Below are 16997 nucleotides of genomic sequence, written 5' to 3'. Positions count from 1 at the left end.
GCTGTGCGCCAACGAAGTGACCTGCTCTTTCCCCAGCCCCTGACATCACAATCCGCCAGTCCGCAGAGTTCTTGCTGCTGGGGTTCCCAAGGATTTCCAGCTCAGCCCCTGGGGCTTTGGGAGGAGAGGGCCCCGGGGGAGGGGCGTGGCGCGCGCATCGGAGCCCCGCCGCGGGCCTCGGTTCTAACGACCTGGCGGGTCGGTGAGAGCGGAAGGGAGGGAGAGAAAGTAGGAGCCCGGCCTGGGTCACTGGCCTCCCTCCCAGCCCCACACCGTCCAGCCCCATGGTCCCCGCCGCCGCCGGCGCGCTGCTCTGGGCCCTGCTGCTGAGCCTGGGGACCGGGGCGGGGGCGGGGGCCCAAGGCCTGACTTCAACTGGGAGGCAGCCGGCCAGGTTCCGCTCCAGGGGCGCGATGACCCGCAACTACCGGTCCACCCCCCGGACCGGCGTTCCCCCGAAGAGAAGGGTAATAATGGAGGATGAGGACGACGTCGCGGCCACTGCCGACCGCCTGGCAGGCCCCGCCGTTGACGAGCTCTTGGCTTCTACGGTGTCCACGGACATGAACAGGTTGCGTTCCTGGGAGCAAGATCAGGATGGGTCTTTGGAGGAGGGGGTTGTGATTAACGCCCAGAAGAATAACAGTGAGGCAGGGATTGACAGCAGGGCTTCCACTACAACGAGGAGGTACAGCTCCAGGTTTGCAGCGAATATCCAGGAGCCAGAATACAGGCTGACCACAAGCCTGCCGCCCAGTACCTGGAGGTCCACTGAGCACCAGCCGCTGTACGACACCAGCCTGACCCGGTGGTCGACAGCAGGGTCCACCCCCAGGCGCTGGTCTCGCGTCTCACCCTCATCCATGCCACCTCCCGAGGACCTGCGGCTGGTGCTGATGCCCTGGGGCCCGTGGCACTGCCACTGCCAGTCAGGCACCATGAGCAGGACCCGGGCCGGGAGGCTGCAGGGCCTTTCTGGGCGCCTTCGAGTTGGGGCACTGAGCCAACTGCGTACAGAGCACCGGCCTTGCACCTACCAGCAATGTCGCTGTGATCGGCGTCTTGAGGAGTGCCCCCTGGACTCGGCCCTCTGGCCTGACACTCAGACCACCACCACCACCAGCACCACCACCTCCACCACCACTACCACCACCACCAGCCCCACGCCCACGCCCACGCCCACCCACAGCCCCAGATTCAGCCTCAGCCCCAGCCCCAGCCCAGCGCTTATGTTTTGGAGGCAGGTCAGGGCTGGGCTGGAGGATATTTGGAACAGCCTCTCTTCAGTGTTCACAAGGATGCAACCAGTAAGTGTTTGGTGATGAGCCAGGATCTTTGTGGATAGCTCTGCAAAGTCCTGAACCGGCCCGTGTGCTTGCATGAACTGTTACCTGTCTGCTTACTAGTTCATAAAATGCATTGGTTTATTCACGTTATTGTTGGCCATGGAGTCCACCTGCTACATCTTGAACAACTGGTTGGTCATTAGGCAACATGTATTATTGGTCACTAGATGATAATTGACCAAATTGTTAAGACTGTAGATTGTAAAGAATTCTTGATGCAGATAATTAATGGATATGGAAGATAATTAAGTTTTCAGCTTATTAATGCAGTTTAACAGTAACAACAAGCCAATATTTGAGGTCTTGCTATATGCACTTTACCTGGATCAATCCTATGAGGTATTATTATCCCCACTTTACAACTGAAGAAATGGGGGTTTATTAAGCTAGTAAGTGGCAGAGTTACAGTAGAATTTTTAAAAATATATATTTTATTGATTTTTTTACAGAGGAAAGGAGAGGGATAGAGAGTTAGAAACATTGATGAGAAACATCGATTCAGCTGCCTCTTGCACACTCCCTACTGGGGATGTGCCCACAACCAAGGCACATGCCCCTGACCGGAATCGAAACCTGGGACCCTTCAGTCCGCAAACTGACGCTCTATCCACTGAGCCAAACCGGTTAGGGCCATGGTCGGCAAACAGCGGCTCGCAAGCCACATGCGGCTCTTTGGCCCCTTGAGTGTGGCTCTTCCACAAAATACCACGGCCTGGGCGAGTCTATTTTGAAGAAGTGGCGTTAGAAGATTAAGTTTAAAAAATTTGGCTCTCAAAAGAAATTTCAATTGTTGCACTGTTATTTGGCTCTAGTTGACTAATGAGTTTGCCGACCACTGGGTTAGGGCAACAGTAGAATTTAAACCAGGTTTGACACTAGTGTCGATGCTCTTAACCACCACTATCCCCAAGAATTGTTCTGGTATTATTCTCAGCAACTTAAGAATTCTCAAGGAAGGACAGTCCTCTGCTTTACCAAAAGAACTACCAAAGGCTCTGATTGACCTGCTAAAATATTTTCAGTTGATAGAATGACAGGACCTTTGGGGAGAGAGGAAGGACAATAAAATGTATGCATGGTCACTTTAATGGTTTTTGTGTTTCTCCTTATGTGTCCAAAGCCATCATTCAATATAAAAAAGCATCATCAATAGGGGGCAGTAGTGTTGAGGGAATGAGGGTTTGTGGGCAGAGGGAGAAGCAAGGAAAAACGAAATAGATGTCATTATAATATTCCCCCTTTTCTCTATTTTGTTTCCTTACCCAGATAGACAGAAACCGGAGGTAATGGCCACTTGATCTGCAAGAAGAGGTGTCAGCATCTCAACCTCTCCTCCCCTTTCAATCCCAGCACCCACTGGGTATTTTTAGTACAGAAAAACAAAACTAGAAGAAAAAAAAACATTGTTTGGTCTTGTGTCTTTTTACAGAGGTATCTGAGGGAGGAGAGACCAAAAACTTTGTGAAGCTGAACTGGGTAGCTACCAGCATCTGGCGTGGGCTTCTCCTGCCCCCAGGACAAAATGGTTGTTGTTCATCTTCCTTATTTCCAAAGTTGTTTTTTTTTTTTAAACAAGTACTTCTTTTTAAAAACCTCAGATGAATGCCAAGCAAGAGTTGAGCCCTTAGATGATGGTGGTCTTGCCTTCACAATACTTAGCCTTCTTTTCTCCTCAAAAAGGACAAATGGTACAAAAGTCCCACATTAGCCACTTTCTAGGAGTTACCCTTCATCAGCCATGTCTATTGTTTAATCCAATATACACCTGTAGTGATTACTCTGTGACTATTTTGCTTAAACTTTTTATTTGAAAAGTATATTTAGAAGTCCAACACATTTTCAATATAAATTATGACTCTCAAACCCATTCCCATCACTCTAAATATTGTTAAAGTGATGGTAGCACACACATAAGAGAAGGTAGCTAAAAGAGAGAGAACCAAAGAAGAGATTGTGTCCAAAGAACTGGCATAAGAATAAGGCTAAAGATCAGGGTGACCAGATTCCAGGAGCCCCCTCTTTCTACCCTATCCTGTCAACCCTTTAGATCTAGTAAAACCCTCATGCTATTCTAGGCAACAAGATGAACTACTTTCAGAGCAACTAGCTTGACTGGAACAGAGTACATTTGGAATGTTATCTCTATGAGCAATCTTTGACCTTGGAAAACTTTAGGAAATACACTGAAACTTGAAAAAATTAGAACCTCAGTCACTGTAGGTGGGGGCAAACTTCAAGATGGTGAAATCAGCAGAGTGGATCCTCATTCCCACATTCCTGATCCCCCACTACCACTACCACCATGCTTCCTGTTACTGAGCTCCTGAGAGAGCCCTGCGTTCTGGACACAGAGCAGGCAGGAGCTCATCTGTCCTGTTCTGCCTTCCTAGTCTCCCTGCAAGGAAGGGGGCAGAACAAAACACACCTGAGAAAACGGAAAGTGCCTGAAGACCCTGCTCCTCCGTTCCTTTCCCACCTAAAGCAGACGCTCCGGCCAGGTGGAGAGTTCTTCAGACAAAACTCCCTGAGTCTTATTTGTGTCTGGCTCCAGGACTAGGGCACAGAAAGAGAGCTTCAAGTTCGGGGAGAACAGCGCTGGGGTGTCTATGGCTCTACTGCTTTCTCTCCCTCCCTTCCCCCATCCCACCACTGCAGGAACCCCTCCTCCACTGAGCAAGAAGGGCGAAGCATGTCCATCACAAGCAACCCATGCAGGCACGAGCAACACAATGAATAAAAAATTGTTTGGAGGTTATTAAGCCTACTTTACAGGGGGTCTAGTTCATCAAGGCTCAGGCTTAGGATGAATAATGGGATGGGGGTGTGGCAGGGGATAAAAAATCACTCAAGAGAAAAATATGTTGATTCTAGAGCACTGGCTCTCAGCTTGGGGTGCTTTTGCCCCTGGGAGGCACTTGGCAATGTCTGGAGACACTTCTGGTTGTGATAACTAGGGTGGGCCAGGGACACTGCAAAACATCCTGTAATGCACAGGACAGTCCCCCAGTACTAAGAATTATCCAGCCCAAAATGTCAAGTGTCCAGACGGAGAAACCTTGCTGTCTCCCTGCTCCCAGGTTGTGAGGATGGTAAGATTCCTAAACTCCCAGATGATTGTTTTCAGCCAATTTATCTCCCCACCTTCCATCCTCCATGGTCAGGAAGGAAGTCCACCTGAGACGGAACTCCTAGCTTCCCTGCAACCTGGGTTTCTCTCCAGCTCCCCCTCCTCCTCTCACCTGGGCCAGCAGGGAGGTTTCAGAGGGCAGGCCAGGTCCCCAAGACCTAACTGGAATGTCTTCAGGTTAAGATCCATCTCTTAAGTCTTATTCAATGGGAAACAATAAGGCTTCTAGCAGGAATGAGGGTAAGGACGGAGGTGGTAGCAGGGTGGGGGTAATTAAGAGAATGCTTCTTAAATTTACTTTTTAATTAATTTTTAAAAAGGAAAGATACTAGGGAGCTAGCAATGCTACAGAAACAGGGTTAGAGGCCTAACTAGAGAAAGACGCTGGTATTGGCAGAGAGATATTGAAGAGCTGTGAGCTTAAGGTCTGAGATTTAAAGAGAGTAGACTAGGCAGTGGTCACCCTCCCAAGGCCCTGCTTGAGGTCTGCTTCAGTTCATTCCAGAAGGAAGGAGAAGGGCAGAGAGGTAGGGAGCTTCTCAGCAAAGCCAGCTTCAGCTTGGTAACCTCACCCACCTGCCACTTAAGGAGTTCCAGGTTAATAGTTTAAAAACAGGCGGCACCCAGACTGTCATTCAGGAGAAGGGAACTCATTCCTGGTTTCCGGAAACTCCTATTTCAGATCTGAGAGTGTCCAGGGCTTCAGCTGAGCTCCTCTGGCCAACCAGTAGTTACTCGGTCAGTCCTGCTGCCTTGACCCCATCTCCAGGAGGGGCTGTAGCCAGAGGAAGCAGAGGGAGTCCAGCCCCCAAGCCTTTTGAGGCACTATCAGGCAGGTAAGGAAAAAGGGGCCTTGAGGACACTGGTTATCGGAGGATCTGGTGGAGGCAGCATCTCTTCTGGGCTGGGCACAGAGTGGAGACTTCAGATGGCAAAAACTGATGAAAAAAAAAAAAAAAAAGATTAGCCTCAAAGAAAACCAAGGTCTCCGGGAGAAAGGCATCACCTGGGGCAGACAATTTCCATCGTGCGCTCTTTTCTCTATTCCTGTCTGCACATCCCTTTCTCTCTGCTTTTCTGGATCCCACATTACTAACTCTCCCAGTCTAATTCTTCCTTCCCTTGGTTCCCTTTCTTGCAGAGGATCGGGGTTCCAAGGCCTAGAGCCTCAGCAGGTGCTGGAGGTGTTCTCTAATGACTCACCATTCCTGTCGGAGCTACAAGCCCCTAGAATTGCTCCATGGCCTGTCTCGGTTTCCCTTGGATCTCATCTGCTCCTGAACAGCACCTGTCTGTGGAAAAGCACATGTGAAACCCTCCTAAGTCTTCATGTCTCACAGGAAGAAATCTCCCCTGTGCCCTCCATGGAAGAGGTTGACCCCAACTTCTTGAAGATAAAATCATCTGGAAAGGTTAAAATTATTCACCATTTTTCCAAGGGAGGTTCCCATGCCTCCCTTCACACTGACCTTTGTGAGGATAAGATAAAAATTAGTCTTTTACACCCTGGCTGGTGTGGCTCAGTTGGTTGGAGCATGGTTCCATACACCGAAAGGTCATGGATCGATTCCCAGTCCGAGCACATACCCACGTTGTGGGTTGATTCCCCCATCGGGGCATGTGCAGGATGTTTCACTCTCACATCAATGTTCCTCTCCCTTCCTCTCTCTCTAAAATTAATAAAAGCATGTCCTTGGGTGAGGACTAAAAAAAAATTATTCTTTTACTAAAAAGATCCTCCCACAAAGGACCCTATCATAGTTATCTAAGTTTTGCAATTGGTGAAAAGACTCCTTCACTATCTCCATCCCCATTTCTCTTATTTTGAGAGCAAAATACATATTAGATGTTATTTAGGACAGAGGTGCTTGGCCTTTTTCCTGCCCCAACACTCCCAACCACAATATGACTTACTATAGCACTGAGACAGCAGTTCTTAATGAACAGAAGGAAGGGATACGGTTTTTGGAAAAAGCCATCCGAGTAACTCTTAAAGACATATATATATCTCCCACCCCAATTAATAACAATTTGTTAAATATAAAGATGAGGGAGCCTAGGCCAGAGACCTAAAATGCCAAGGTCCCAGGTTTATGCAACTGGTGACCAGTCTAGAATCCTCGCTTCTTACTTCCCCATCAAGTATTCTGTTATGACCCCTGCTCGAACTTTCAAAGAGGAACAGTTCTAGGCCACAACCCCATCTCAAACATCCCCTGATTACCATGGCAAGTCCATCTCCGGCCCCCATCTCCCCAGAGCCAATGTGAGTCAGGTGGACAAAATTCATTGGTTCCCCAATCATGGTCCGATCGATCCGTCTCCTCTTCTTCTTCTGCTTGGAGAAAATAGGGGCGTTATGTCTGAAAGGCCCTCCTGCAGTCACAGTGGAGGAAGGAAAAAAGAGTCTTGAAAACCACTAAGGGAAGAGCTAAGGCCTGGTAGGAAAGGGAATGTGGCGTTGTCATAGGGAAATAAATCACTAGGGTATGAAAGGCAAGGCTGGAATAACAGAGAGGACACAGGCAGGGGGGTGAGGGCAGTGGCCTGCTGAGTGAACGCTGGACAAAGAAAGGACACGCCAAAGTCACCCCTGGCTGATGAGGAAACAATGGGGAAAACTGACAGGTATTAAGCTCCACCTACAACCCCCACCCAACTCAGAAGGGACAGGAACAGGAAGTGATAGCTAGGACTAGTCACTTCTCCCATCACCCAGTCCCCCTTCATTTTGGTACATACCTGCCTAGCCACTGAAAGGATCCTGACAGAGAGGGAGGCTAGAAGTGTGCTTTTTAGACAGCAGGTCCTACATGGTGTGCCTACGTCTCAGTATACGGTAACTGATTTCTGTGCGTGTTGGGGTGGGGGTGGGGAGACTCACCGGCTGGGGTTTCTCTACCACACAGCAGCCCAGTTTGTGCCAAAATTCACTCATGTTCCCTGATGGTTCCAGTTTCACTCTGCTGCCCGAGGCCCCAGAGGGCTCTTGCTCTGGTGCCTTGACCGCCCACTCCTCACTCCCTGCAGGTGTCACAACGACCTGGGTTCACTCAGCAAGACGGGGCCAGAGGAAGGAGAGTCCTCGGAACCTTAGCTGGGCAGTCAAGGCCGGTGTCTCAGACCCTGAGAAACCAGCAGGGCCAGGGGGTGAGCTGGGCAGGCAGGCACACGGTTCTCTTCCTCAGGCTTGGAACCCTGGAGGAGCAGAAAGTGGAGAGAGAAGAAAGGTTAATGAGGGAACCCCTCCCTCCTTGAGAAGCCCCCTAAAGAGCTCAGATTCGTGTTCTCCCTTAAAAGCCCTAGTCCTGTACCCAACACTAACCTCCTCAAAACGTAAGAACCTCACAGTGAGACTCCCAAAGAAAGGAAAAGAACCACAGAACACCAAGGGGTTGCGGAGTAGCAGCAGCTGACACCAAGGGAGAGGAAGGGGCTGGCAGCATCTAGGAGAGGGTGGGAGGGGACCAAAGGGTCCTGGCATAAATGAGCAAACTTCAGGGGAGGGGGGGTACTACAAGCTCTACCTCCTCTCTCCCTGGGTTAGGCCAGAAGGGGAGGGGCATATAAGTGACTTTGAAGAGGAAATGGTGGTTTTTTGTTCTCACAAACAAGGCCTCCACCCCTGTCCCTCCCTTTTTCCTTACTTTACCCTGAACACCTCAATTTTCTTTAAGACCTTGACCACCTAAGTCCTAGGTAACGAAGTACAGCAGGTGGGTGCTCAAGACTTTCCACAGTGAGAAATTTCTTCCCTCTCTTTCTAGTCCCTGCCCTTGTTCCTCCTCATTTCCCTCAACTGAGCTCCAACCCCTCCCAAAGACACTGAACAGTTCTGTTGTGACTTGACCTTGAGATCGTTCCTCAAGGCTGCACACACACACACACACACACTCTGTTTCTCTGTGATACAGGCCACTCCTGTCTGTTCACCGCTGTTTGCACATGTGTGCCATGGCCGTATCTCCGTGTGTGTCTTGTGCACAGGTTGCAGGCCAAGGAGAAATCTTTTTCCAGCCTCCCCACCCTCTTCACATGTCCGATCGTGCCACTTTGCTCCGCGCCTGCCTCTCTCTCTCTCTCTCTCCCTCTCTCCTCCCCTCATGCTGTGACCTGTTCTCTCCTCCCTCCTCGCCACTTCCATCCCCAAGCGTCATCGGCCAACCAGACCCAAGGAACTTTCCAAAGCTTTAGTGCCCAAGGAAGAACTTGCATTACTGCCAGCCAGGGTAGGGCACACCGAGTTTCTCTGTCCTCGCTGCATTTTCCCAGTCCTGTAACACAGGCAAGCCCAACGTTTCCAAACAGGGCAGCTTCAGAGTATCTGTAGATACTATAAATGCACGACTATGAATCTCCTGTCCCTCCAGTCCCGGGCCATTAACCCCGAAGCTCTGGCAACCTAGACCCGTGGTCGGCAAACTGCGGCTCGCGAGCCACAGGTGGCTCTTTGGCCCTTTGAGTGTGGCTCTTCCACAAAATACCACGGCCTGCGCGAGTCTATTTTGAAGAAGTGGCGTTAGAAGAAGTTTAAGTTTAAAAAAGTTGGCTCTCAAAAGAAATTTCAATCGTTGTCCTGTTGATATTTGGCTCTGTTGGCTAATGAGTTTGCCGACCACTGACCTAGACTGATCTAAGAACTGAGTTGTTTTAAAAAGCCCCGAGATGAGATCACACAAACACTGGAGATAGAGCTTCTAAGGAAGCCGAAGGACCCAGGAGTCCGGGCTTTCTCGTACTTCCCTTCCCACCACTGGAGGGAGGAGCTCCGAGACCGGGTGGAAGTCAGAGCACAGCTGTCCAGAGAGGGGGCTGTGGTCAATGGGGAAGTGGGTCACAGGGTTTGTAGTGATGGTGGCGGCAGCCTGTGGTACGGGCTGGAGGCAGGGGTGGGGGGTGATGGAGAAAACAATGAAGAATCAGAGGAAACCCCCAACACCACCAGACAGGCCGGACTGAGAGTGGACTCTCCCCACCACCCCCCTGGCTCCAAGCGGAGTGGACAGAAGTGGATGGTGGGAGGAGAGAGAAGAAAAGAGTGGGGAGAGGAGAGAGAGGGAAAGGGGCAATGTAGGGAACAAGGACGTTTCTGTTCCTTTTCCAGGGACCTGGCCAGAGCCGGGTGGAGGGAAAGTGTGTGTGTGGGACTTGGCATGAAATGACCAATGATGATGAGAAGTGACCAGGAAATTCCATTCCCTAGGGCCGTGGCCGGCAAACTGCGGCTCGCGAGCCACAGGCGGCTCTTTGGCCCCTTGAGTGTGGCTCTTCCACAAAATACCACGGCCTGGGCGAGTCTATGTTGAAGAAGTGGCGTTAGAAGAAGTTTAAGTTTAAAAAATTTGGCTCTCAAAAGAAATTTCAATCGTTGTACTGTTGATATTTGGCTCTGACGACTAATGAGTTTGCCGACCACTGCCCTAGAGGACATAGGACATAAGGATCTCTAAAACTTGGGGGAGAGGGTGACGTCTCAGAGTGTGGAGAAGACTGGGCAGGGTGAAATTGGGGCTGGGAGGGTGGGGAGAACAAGGCCAGAAGAGTAAGAGTGATTGGCGGCCACTCTCATTCTTTAAAATATCTAAAGGTTTAGGTTGAGAAAAAAATCAAGTCCTGAGCTGGCAAGCCCAGGAGGAGGTACCAAACCCACTGTCCGCTCTTTCCATCCCACAGTGAAGGGGAAACAGCAGGAGGGATCAGGGTTAGAGCACAGAAGTCCATATCCTGACAGTCGAGTATCCCGTTCTGAGAACCGGGCCTGAGTCCCACAGAGGAAGGGTGGACTGCAGCTGGGAAGACACCAAGGTCACACCGGGGCTGCGGAACTGCTGGGGGGTGAGCAGGCCACGGGATGGGAGAAAGGTTGCAGGGAGGAAGGATGTTCAGAGGTAGTTCCCCGGGCCTGTTCTAGCCCCAAACCGGTTTTCCCGGTCCCGCTGCCTGCAGCCCCAAGGCCTCCAACCCGCTGCCTGACAAGCCTTCACAGGCAGCAGCTGGAGAGAGAGAATGGAGAGAATGGAGTGGGCAACAAACCCGGGGCTGCAGCTGGTCCCCCGCGGGCCTCCAGCCAAGGAGAGCTCCCGAGGGCTCTAGGGAAGGAGGGGTGGACCCCACTTTTCAGGCATCTGCCCCAGGGGAGGCCTTGCGGGGCTTAGGATGAAACAGAGGTAGGCCCTAAACGCCCCCCCCCCCCCCAGTACGCTGTCATTTCAGCCTCACAGACTCCATGTCTGCCGACCGCCCAACCCTGCCCTGACCCTCTCCGCTGCCCCTCCCCACGATGACCTAGGACGGGGACCCCTCGGTGCATCTTTCGGACGTTGTCACTGTCTTCCGTGGCCACCCCGGTCTCAGACTCCGACCTCCCCGGGCCCAGCTCGGCTCCCCTCGGTCCGGCACGAGCCTCCACCCGAGGTCGGGGAGTCTCGGAGACCTCCCCTCCCATCTCCCCCAACACCCCGGCCCCCCTTCCCTTCTCCTCTCCAGTGGCCGCACCGGGGGCGCCGCGTGAGCGTGGACGGGGGCGGTTACTCAGGGGACGCACCCCTTTTCCCCCCCGACCCAGCCGGCCCGCAGCCCCGGACACCCTCCTCCCCCACCCCCGGCATCCGGTCGGGCGGAGCGGGCGGGGCGCACCGCCCGGGGACCAGCTCCACGTCCTCACCTGCTCCGCTCCGGCATCGAGGCGCCCGGCCAGAGCTCGTTGGGGGGGCTCCCGCTCGGTGCCCGCCGGTGTGGGGTCCCCGGACTCGCTCCTCGGTGCGGTGGGGAGCCGAGGGCGGGCCGGCAGAGGTGGGGCTGGCCGAGGGCGGAAACGGCGGCGACGCGATTACGAAACCCGTCCGGCTGGGGGCGGGCGCACAGCTCCCCCTCCCCGGGCCGAGGCGGCGGCGCTCGGGGAGGGCCCTGGGCGGAGGCCTCGGAGCCCCCGGGCGCCGCCGCCCCTCTCGGCGCACTGCGGAGCGGGGACCTGTCGGTGGGGACCGGGCACCCCAAGCTGGGCCCCCCCCCCCCCCGGGAATCTCACGTTTTCTTGGCGCGCCAGGCATTGCGAGGCAAAGCGAAGCGGAGCCCCTAAACCCCCCATCTCCCCCAGACCCAGCCAAGTCCCGCGTTTCTCAGACGCAGCGCCCCTCCCCCCGCCCCCCATCTTCTGTGTTCTACCCGCAATGGAGCGGGGCTCGGTTTATGAGGGTGGGGAGGCGAGTCGGGAGGGAGGGATGGAGAATTTCCCTGATTTTCAAAAATACTTGGTAACCTGAAACCCTTAAAGTGGGGGATACAGGGGCACGCCTCCATTGTTGTCGGGTTAAGATGTTGAAGCCGTAACCCTAAAATCAGAGGGCAGTTAACTGCCTATTCGGTGCACCCTCGGTTAGCGGGGGGGCGCCGGGAGGGCTGGGCGGTCACTGCAGACCCACAAACCCGGGAGCTGCCTCCAGCCCGGCTCCCTCCCCGCAGCGCTCGGAGCCTATCGTTTGAATTAGCCGAGTCAGGCAGGGAGGGGCGGGAGGCCTCCGCCTGCTCAGGAGGGGCTGCATTGCAGGGGGAGACGGCGCGAGACGGTCCCTGAAGGGGGAGCGGGAGCGGGAAGACAAAGCCGGCCAAGCCCCCGCTGCTGCCTCTCTCTCCAGCCCAGAGCAGGGACCGGAGCCGGGGGTCCTCCCTCCACCTTTGGAACACACTAGTCATTCCCTGATAACAGGTAAACTAACTGGGGGAGGGGAAAAGGATAGGGGGGGCTGCAGAGATCCAAGAGCAGCTGCTTCTGGTTAGGTTGAGGACCCCCCAAATAAGGATGAGGTTGGGGGACAGTTCAGAAGGAGAGAAGGCGCCGCTATGAACAACGGTCATTTGTTCATTTGTTCTCCGTTTTTACATCTCTCGCTCACATCTCCATCCATGCCTTCTAGTCCTGAACACAGACATTAATTTTTAACAATTTACCTGTGGTTATTTCTTAGCATTTATCTCATTTCAAGTACCTATTTGCCTATAATTTATTGTCCTGTGTGTTTTATCTTCAGTCTAGTTATCCCTATCTTCCTTTCAAGCTATAATTTGTGTGGGTTTTGTGTGTGTGTGTGTGTGTGTGTGTGTGTGTGTGTGTTTTATGAATCTCTAGTCCTACTGTATTGCTCGAGTCTAGCCTCTATTTCCCTGTTTCCTTTTTCTTTTTTTTTCTGTAGTGTTTTATTGATGTGTCTACCTTCACCCCAAACTTGTCTCCATAGGAGGCAGTTTGGGGGAAGGGATATGAGATAATATTGAGATCAGTCCTCACACTTCCTTTAATAATCTCCTCCCCATCTCAAACCTTTGCTCGGAAGAAAGCAGCAGCTTGAGGGGGGAAGGAGGGGGGTCTCTGTGTGGGAGAACCACCTGATCCCATATTGAATTAGTACAGCACACAAAAGCTAGTAGGCATAGGGACAGATTCTGGAAAAGGAATGCTTGTTTGCAGCTCAGTGGAATAGGTGGGGGGAGGACATGGCTCTGAGGAAAATCCAAGCCCAGAATGAGGTGCCGGAGCGCTTCCACTCCCCACCGTCACCATCCCTTGTCCTTCCACCCCACGGTGGCAGCATGACACAGCAAGGCCTGCTTGGGTAGACCTTGGATTCCCACCGAGGGGCCGGACAAAGGGTATTTGGGCGGGTCTGTGTGGTTCAGTGAGAGTGTGTCTTTTTATATATATTTGCTAATCCAGCAAATGGGGAGGGGATGAGCAAGCTAGCTGAAAAGAGACCTCTCGCACATTTTGGGTACTTAGGAATTAAATTCACACTGTATTGTATCTTAAAATTTCATTATCAATGTAAAGGATATTTTAGCTTCAGGTTTCTGTGTAAGTTAATGCTCCTCACTTGATTTTAAATGCCGTTAATACTTGTATGAGCATCTTTCTCGAATGTATTTGGTACTCTGTAGATGTCTCTGAGTCGTATCTAGAGATTTTAGGCCTTTGAAGTCAATATTTCGTGAAATTTCCCTTAGCTTTTTTAATGGTCAAGAGTAGCCCTGCCAGATACCCAGGGAGTAGACAGCTTTGAGACAAATGCCGGCTGTAAGACAGGGAGTCAGTTTGTCAGAGCCCTTTCCCTTTCTCGGATTCTAGCTTGCTCCCCACTGCCATTTGCATGTTCACCCTTCAGATCGGAACCACAGGAACAATCAGTATATCTGCTGAATATCTGCTCTTCAGGAACGAAGAATTCTTGCAAGTTTTGAGAATATTGGTATAGGATTACATAAAGCTAAAGGCAACTATCTATGTACAACATATCAGAAAAGTCCAGACTGGGAATTCTGAGACCTGGGTTCTATCCAAACTGACTGGGAGGCTTCACAAGTCACTAGATAATTTCTAAGGTGTTTTTAAAAATCTATTAATCCCGCCCCCTCTTATGAGTCTTTTTTTTTTGTTGTTTTTTTTTGCCCAGCATTATACTAAGCTATCACTGGAGAAGACCAGTAAGGGAGGGGATATAAAAGAAGCCAGCTATGTAGGCAAATAACTAATAATATTAGTAAAATATCCCTGTCGGCAGAAGTAACCCTTTGCCTCCTAAGGTTTGCTTCTTAGGATCTCTAGAACCCTGGCTGATTGGTTAATAGGTACCACCGTTTTTGTAACTCTGTGCACATGTCTCTACAAATGATTGTGGAGATGATCAGGGCTGACTATCTATCATAGGATGATGACCTCACCTTTCTAACATGTTCCCACCCTATCCCAGTCCCTGCACCACATTCCTAAGCAGCTTCTCTGCTGGGGGTTTATTTTGGAGCTTGAACCTAAGATGAAAAAGAGCAACTCAGCATTTGCTTTTAACTTTAAAAACATCTGAGTCTACCTACTTACCCCTCCTAAAGCTCCCACACTCACACATAAGCGTATTCTAGATTAATGCATTCTTTTTTTACCTTTTTTTAGAGACATTTCACTTTATATGGGTTGATAGGGGTTCTGTAGGGTACTGGTTATCATGGTTGCTTTTTTTTTTGTTATAGATATATTTATATATAGATAGATAGATATTCTAAATATATATTTGTTAGTCCTCACCCAATTATATTTTATTTTTTAGGGAGGGGGAAGGGGGGAGTCACACACATTGATTTGAGAGAGACACATAAATTGGTTGCCTCCCACTCACCCTGACCAGGTTCAGGGATTGAACCTGCAACCCAGATATGTGCCCTTAACGGGGAAGCGAACCCATGACCCTTTGGTTCGAGGGCCGATGCTCTAACCACTGAACATACCAGCCAGGGCTAGTTATGTCTGCCTAACACATTTTGGAACCTATTTTCGGTATCTCAAGGCCTGATGAGAGCCAACGGAGCGTGTTGGAGGAAGTCCTTTTGAAACAGGGTTCTATTTTTGGAGGCAGTGGAATGTGCTTTCTGCTCCTTTGGGAACGTTGCAGCGAATGCTTCTTGCCCCTTATCTTGGCTAGCAAGCAGCGGAGTGGAGGCTGCAGGAGGTATAATAGTCATATAACATCAGGGTATGGGAAGGATGAGCAGAGAGGGTGATAGAAATATTCATTAAAGCATGGACAAGTATCTAATTCTGTTAAAGCACCTTCTCCTCCCAATCTAAACTTGACCTTACTCACCTGGGGTTTCTAACCCTTTTGCTCTCACCATCATCAGATATATTCTAGTATTGTGACCAGAGAAAAGAGACCTGTTATAGCATAGGAAAATTCTCTTAGCACCTGGCTTCTGTTCGGAAGCAGAGGTAGGTTAGAGAGAAATAGATAGGCTGTTAAAGCTTATCTGAGGACTAATAGATGGGAGTGGCGAGGTATTCATTGTATTAAATAAAGAGGGAGAGAAAATTAATCAGCAGCCTTGAATGTCTTTTGTGTGCAAAGCCCAGCGCTTGTGAAGAAAGTAGATTGGTTTTTACCCTTGGGGATACTCTCAGTCTCTTGAAGGAGATAAAGACTATCCCTATACTTGTAACAGTGATCTGTAACCTCAAACTGATATAGCCAGGTAAAACTACAGTGGTAAGGTAGATGCTAGAAGAAATGAGTAGCTGGAGCTGAATAAGTTTAAGGAAGTCCTCCTGAAAGAGGTGAGTTTATAATGAGATTTTAAGTTTTTTTACTTTTTTTAGAGAGGCCACACCAGTCAGGGCCATTGGGTTTATTCTTGTATGTGCCCTGACTGGGGATTTAACCTGCAACCTCTGTGTATTGGGACAATACTCTAACCAACTGAGCACCCGGCCAGGGCTATACTAGGGCATAGGAGAGAGGGAGGAAAACAGAAAGCCGAACTGTCATGAAAGCCCTTTTCAGAGGTGCCATGACCTATTAAACCAAAGGCAGGAAGAAGTTCCGTATTTGCAAACATAATAGGAATTCAGGGGGAAAATTCCTCTAGGGACTTGAGTGGAGTCTTGAAACTTGGGTAGTATTTTAAGATGGAAAATGGGAGTGAGTGATGAGAATAACTGTAGCAGAGATGTACTACTACTACTACTAGGCAGAATAGGGCCTGATTCTGAAAGGCCTTGAAAACCAGCCTCAAGATGGACTTGAGCCCTAACCGGTTTGGCTCAGTGGATAGAGCGTCGGCCTGCGACTCAAGGGTCCCAGGTTCGATTCTGGTCAAGGGCATGTACCTTGGTTGCAGGCACATCCCCAGTGGGGGAGTGTGCAGGAGGCAGCTGATTGATGTTTCTCTCTCATCGATGTTTCTAACTCTCTATCCCTCTCCCTTCCTCTCTGTAAAAAATCAATAAAATATATATATATATATTTTAAAAAGATTGACTTGAAACAGTAGGCAGTAAATCAAGTCATTCCAAGTTGGGGAGAAGTTAGGAAACAGTAGGAGGTGGTCATAGAGGGAGGGTTCCTGCAGCTGATCCCAGGGAACTGGGGGCCATTGGGGACGGAAAGGTTCTAAGCAGGGAGAGGCCACGCAGGGACCACCAAGAGCTTGTTGTACCGCGAAGACTGACACGTGGTTTCTTTTCAGGAAGTTATGAGGGACCCTGTGAGTAGCCAGTACAGCTCCTTTCTTTTCTGGAGGATGCCCATTCCCGAACTGGATCTGTCGGAGCTGGAAAGCCTGGGTCTATCAGATACAGCCATCTACAAGGTCAAGGACAGCAGCGTTGGCAACATGACCGGGCAAGCAACCGAGACGGAGCAGGAGAAACACCCTGAAGGCGACGCCCTTCTTCAGTACAGCACCTTCAACTTCTGGAGGGCCCCGATTGCCAGCGTCCACTCCTTCGAACTGGACTTGCTCTAAGCCCACGCCTCCTCTCCCGCCACGCCCGCATGGTCTTCCCTTTCAAACCCCTTCCTGTCCATCCTTTCCCCTATCAGTCTTGCTTTCTTCCCTCTATTGTGTTGAGGTGGTGCTGATGAATTTGCCAGAGCTGTGTCTTATTTACTTATTTATTTATTTATTTATTTATTTGATGTATCCGTTTCTCTCAAAAGCCCTCAAGTCACAAAGTAAAGGGTTCAAGCAATGGAGTAGTTACGTCC

General features: G+C 50.7%; 3 protein-coding genes across 11 annotated transcripts; 2 read left to right on the top strand and 1 right to left on the bottom strand.

Moving 5' to 3' along the window:
• Positions 1 to 90: 90 nt before the first annotated feature.
• C22H1orf56 (chromosome 22 C1orf56 homolog) lies at positions 91 to 2841 on the top strand. Its single transcript, XM_008155852.3, has 2 exons — positions 91 to 1307; positions 2613 to 2841. The coding sequence occupies exons 1-2, from the start codon at positions 285 to 287 to the stop codon at positions 2631 to 2633; spliced, it is 1044 nt and encodes a 347-aa protein (XP_008154074.2). The 5' UTR covers positions 91 to 284; the 3' UTR covers positions 2634 to 2841.
• Positions 2842 to 3132: 291 nt separating this feature from the next.
• Positions 3133 to 11204, bottom strand: CDC42SE1 (CDC42 small effector 1). Its single transcript, XM_008155853.3, has 5 exons — positions 11138 to 11204; positions 7358 to 7671; positions 6698 to 6808; positions 5677 to 5765; positions 3133 to 5411 (listed from the first exon to the last, which is right to left on the bottom strand). Exons 2-4 carry the CDS (start codon positions 7409 to 7411, stop codon positions 5691 to 5693), a joined length of 240 nt encoding a protein of 79 aa, XP_008154075.1. The 5' UTR covers positions 7412 to 7671; positions 11138 to 11204; the 3' UTR covers positions 3133 to 5411; positions 5677 to 5690.
• MLLT11 (MLLT11 transcription factor 7 cofactor) lies at positions 7063 to 16895 on the top strand. Of its 9 annotated transcripts, none has more exons than XR_008555104.1 (3): positions 7156 to 7312; positions 10147 to 10308; positions 12020 to 12098. XR_008555104.1 is itself a non-coding variant. In XM_054711622.1 (3 exons), the coding sequence occupies exon 3, from the start codon at positions 16483 to 16485 to the stop codon at positions 16753 to 16755; it is 273 nt and encodes a 90-aa protein (XP_054567597.1). In that variant the 5' UTR covers positions 7156 to 7312; positions 10147 to 10278; positions 16477 to 16482; the 3' UTR covers positions 16756 to 16895. The 9 variants fall into 9 exon arrangements, 6 of the variants coding, with proteins under 6 accessions (XP_054567600.1, XP_054567597.1, XP_054567596.1 ...); XM_054711622.1 differs by lacking the exon at positions 12020 to 12098 and adding an exon at positions 16477 to 16895 and having other exon boundaries at positions 10147 to 10278; XM_054711621.1 differs by lacking the exon at positions 12020 to 12098 and adding an exon at positions 16477 to 16895.
• The last annotated feature ends 102 nt before the right edge of the window (positions 16896 to 16997 follow it).

This window comes from Eptesicus fuscus, chromosome 22, assembly GCF_027574615.1.
Source record: "Eptesicus fuscus isolate TK198812 chromosome 22, DD_ASM_mEF_20220401, whole genome shotgun sequence".
NCBI classification, from domain to species: Eukaryota; Metazoa; Chordata; class Mammalia; order Chiroptera; family Vespertilionidae; genus Eptesicus; species Eptesicus fuscus.
Note: the sequence above shows the minus strand (reverse complement) of the source record. Positions and strands in the feature narration are given on the sequence as shown.

Bases quoted from the DNA above. Each gene is read 5' to 3' on its own strand.
- C22H1orf56 (XM_008155852.3), top strand. From the start codon at position 285: ATGGTCCCCGCCGCCGCCGGCGCGCTGCTCTGGGCCCTGCTGCTGAGC. The intron at 1,308-2,612 runs GTAAGTGTTTGG...TTCCTTACCCAG, and splicing joins TGTTCACAAGGATGCAACCA to ATAGACAGAAACCGGAGGTA.
- CDC42SE1 (XM_008155853.3), bottom strand. From the start codon at position 7,411: ATGAGTGAATTTTGGCACAAACTGGGCTGCTGTGTGGTAGAGAAACCC. The intron at 6,809-7,357 runs GTGAGTCTCCCC...TTCTCCAAGCAG, and splicing joins TGGTAGAGAAACCCCAGCCG to AAGAAGAAGAGGAGACGGAT. The intron at 5,766-6,697 runs GTAATCAGGGGA...GCTTTTCCACAG, and splicing joins CCGGAGATGGACTTGCCATG to ACAGGTGCTGTTCAGGAGCA.
- MLLT11 (XM_054711625.1), top strand. From the start codon at position 16,483: ATGAGGGACCCTGTGAGTAGCCAGTACAGCTCCTTTCTTTTCTGGAGG.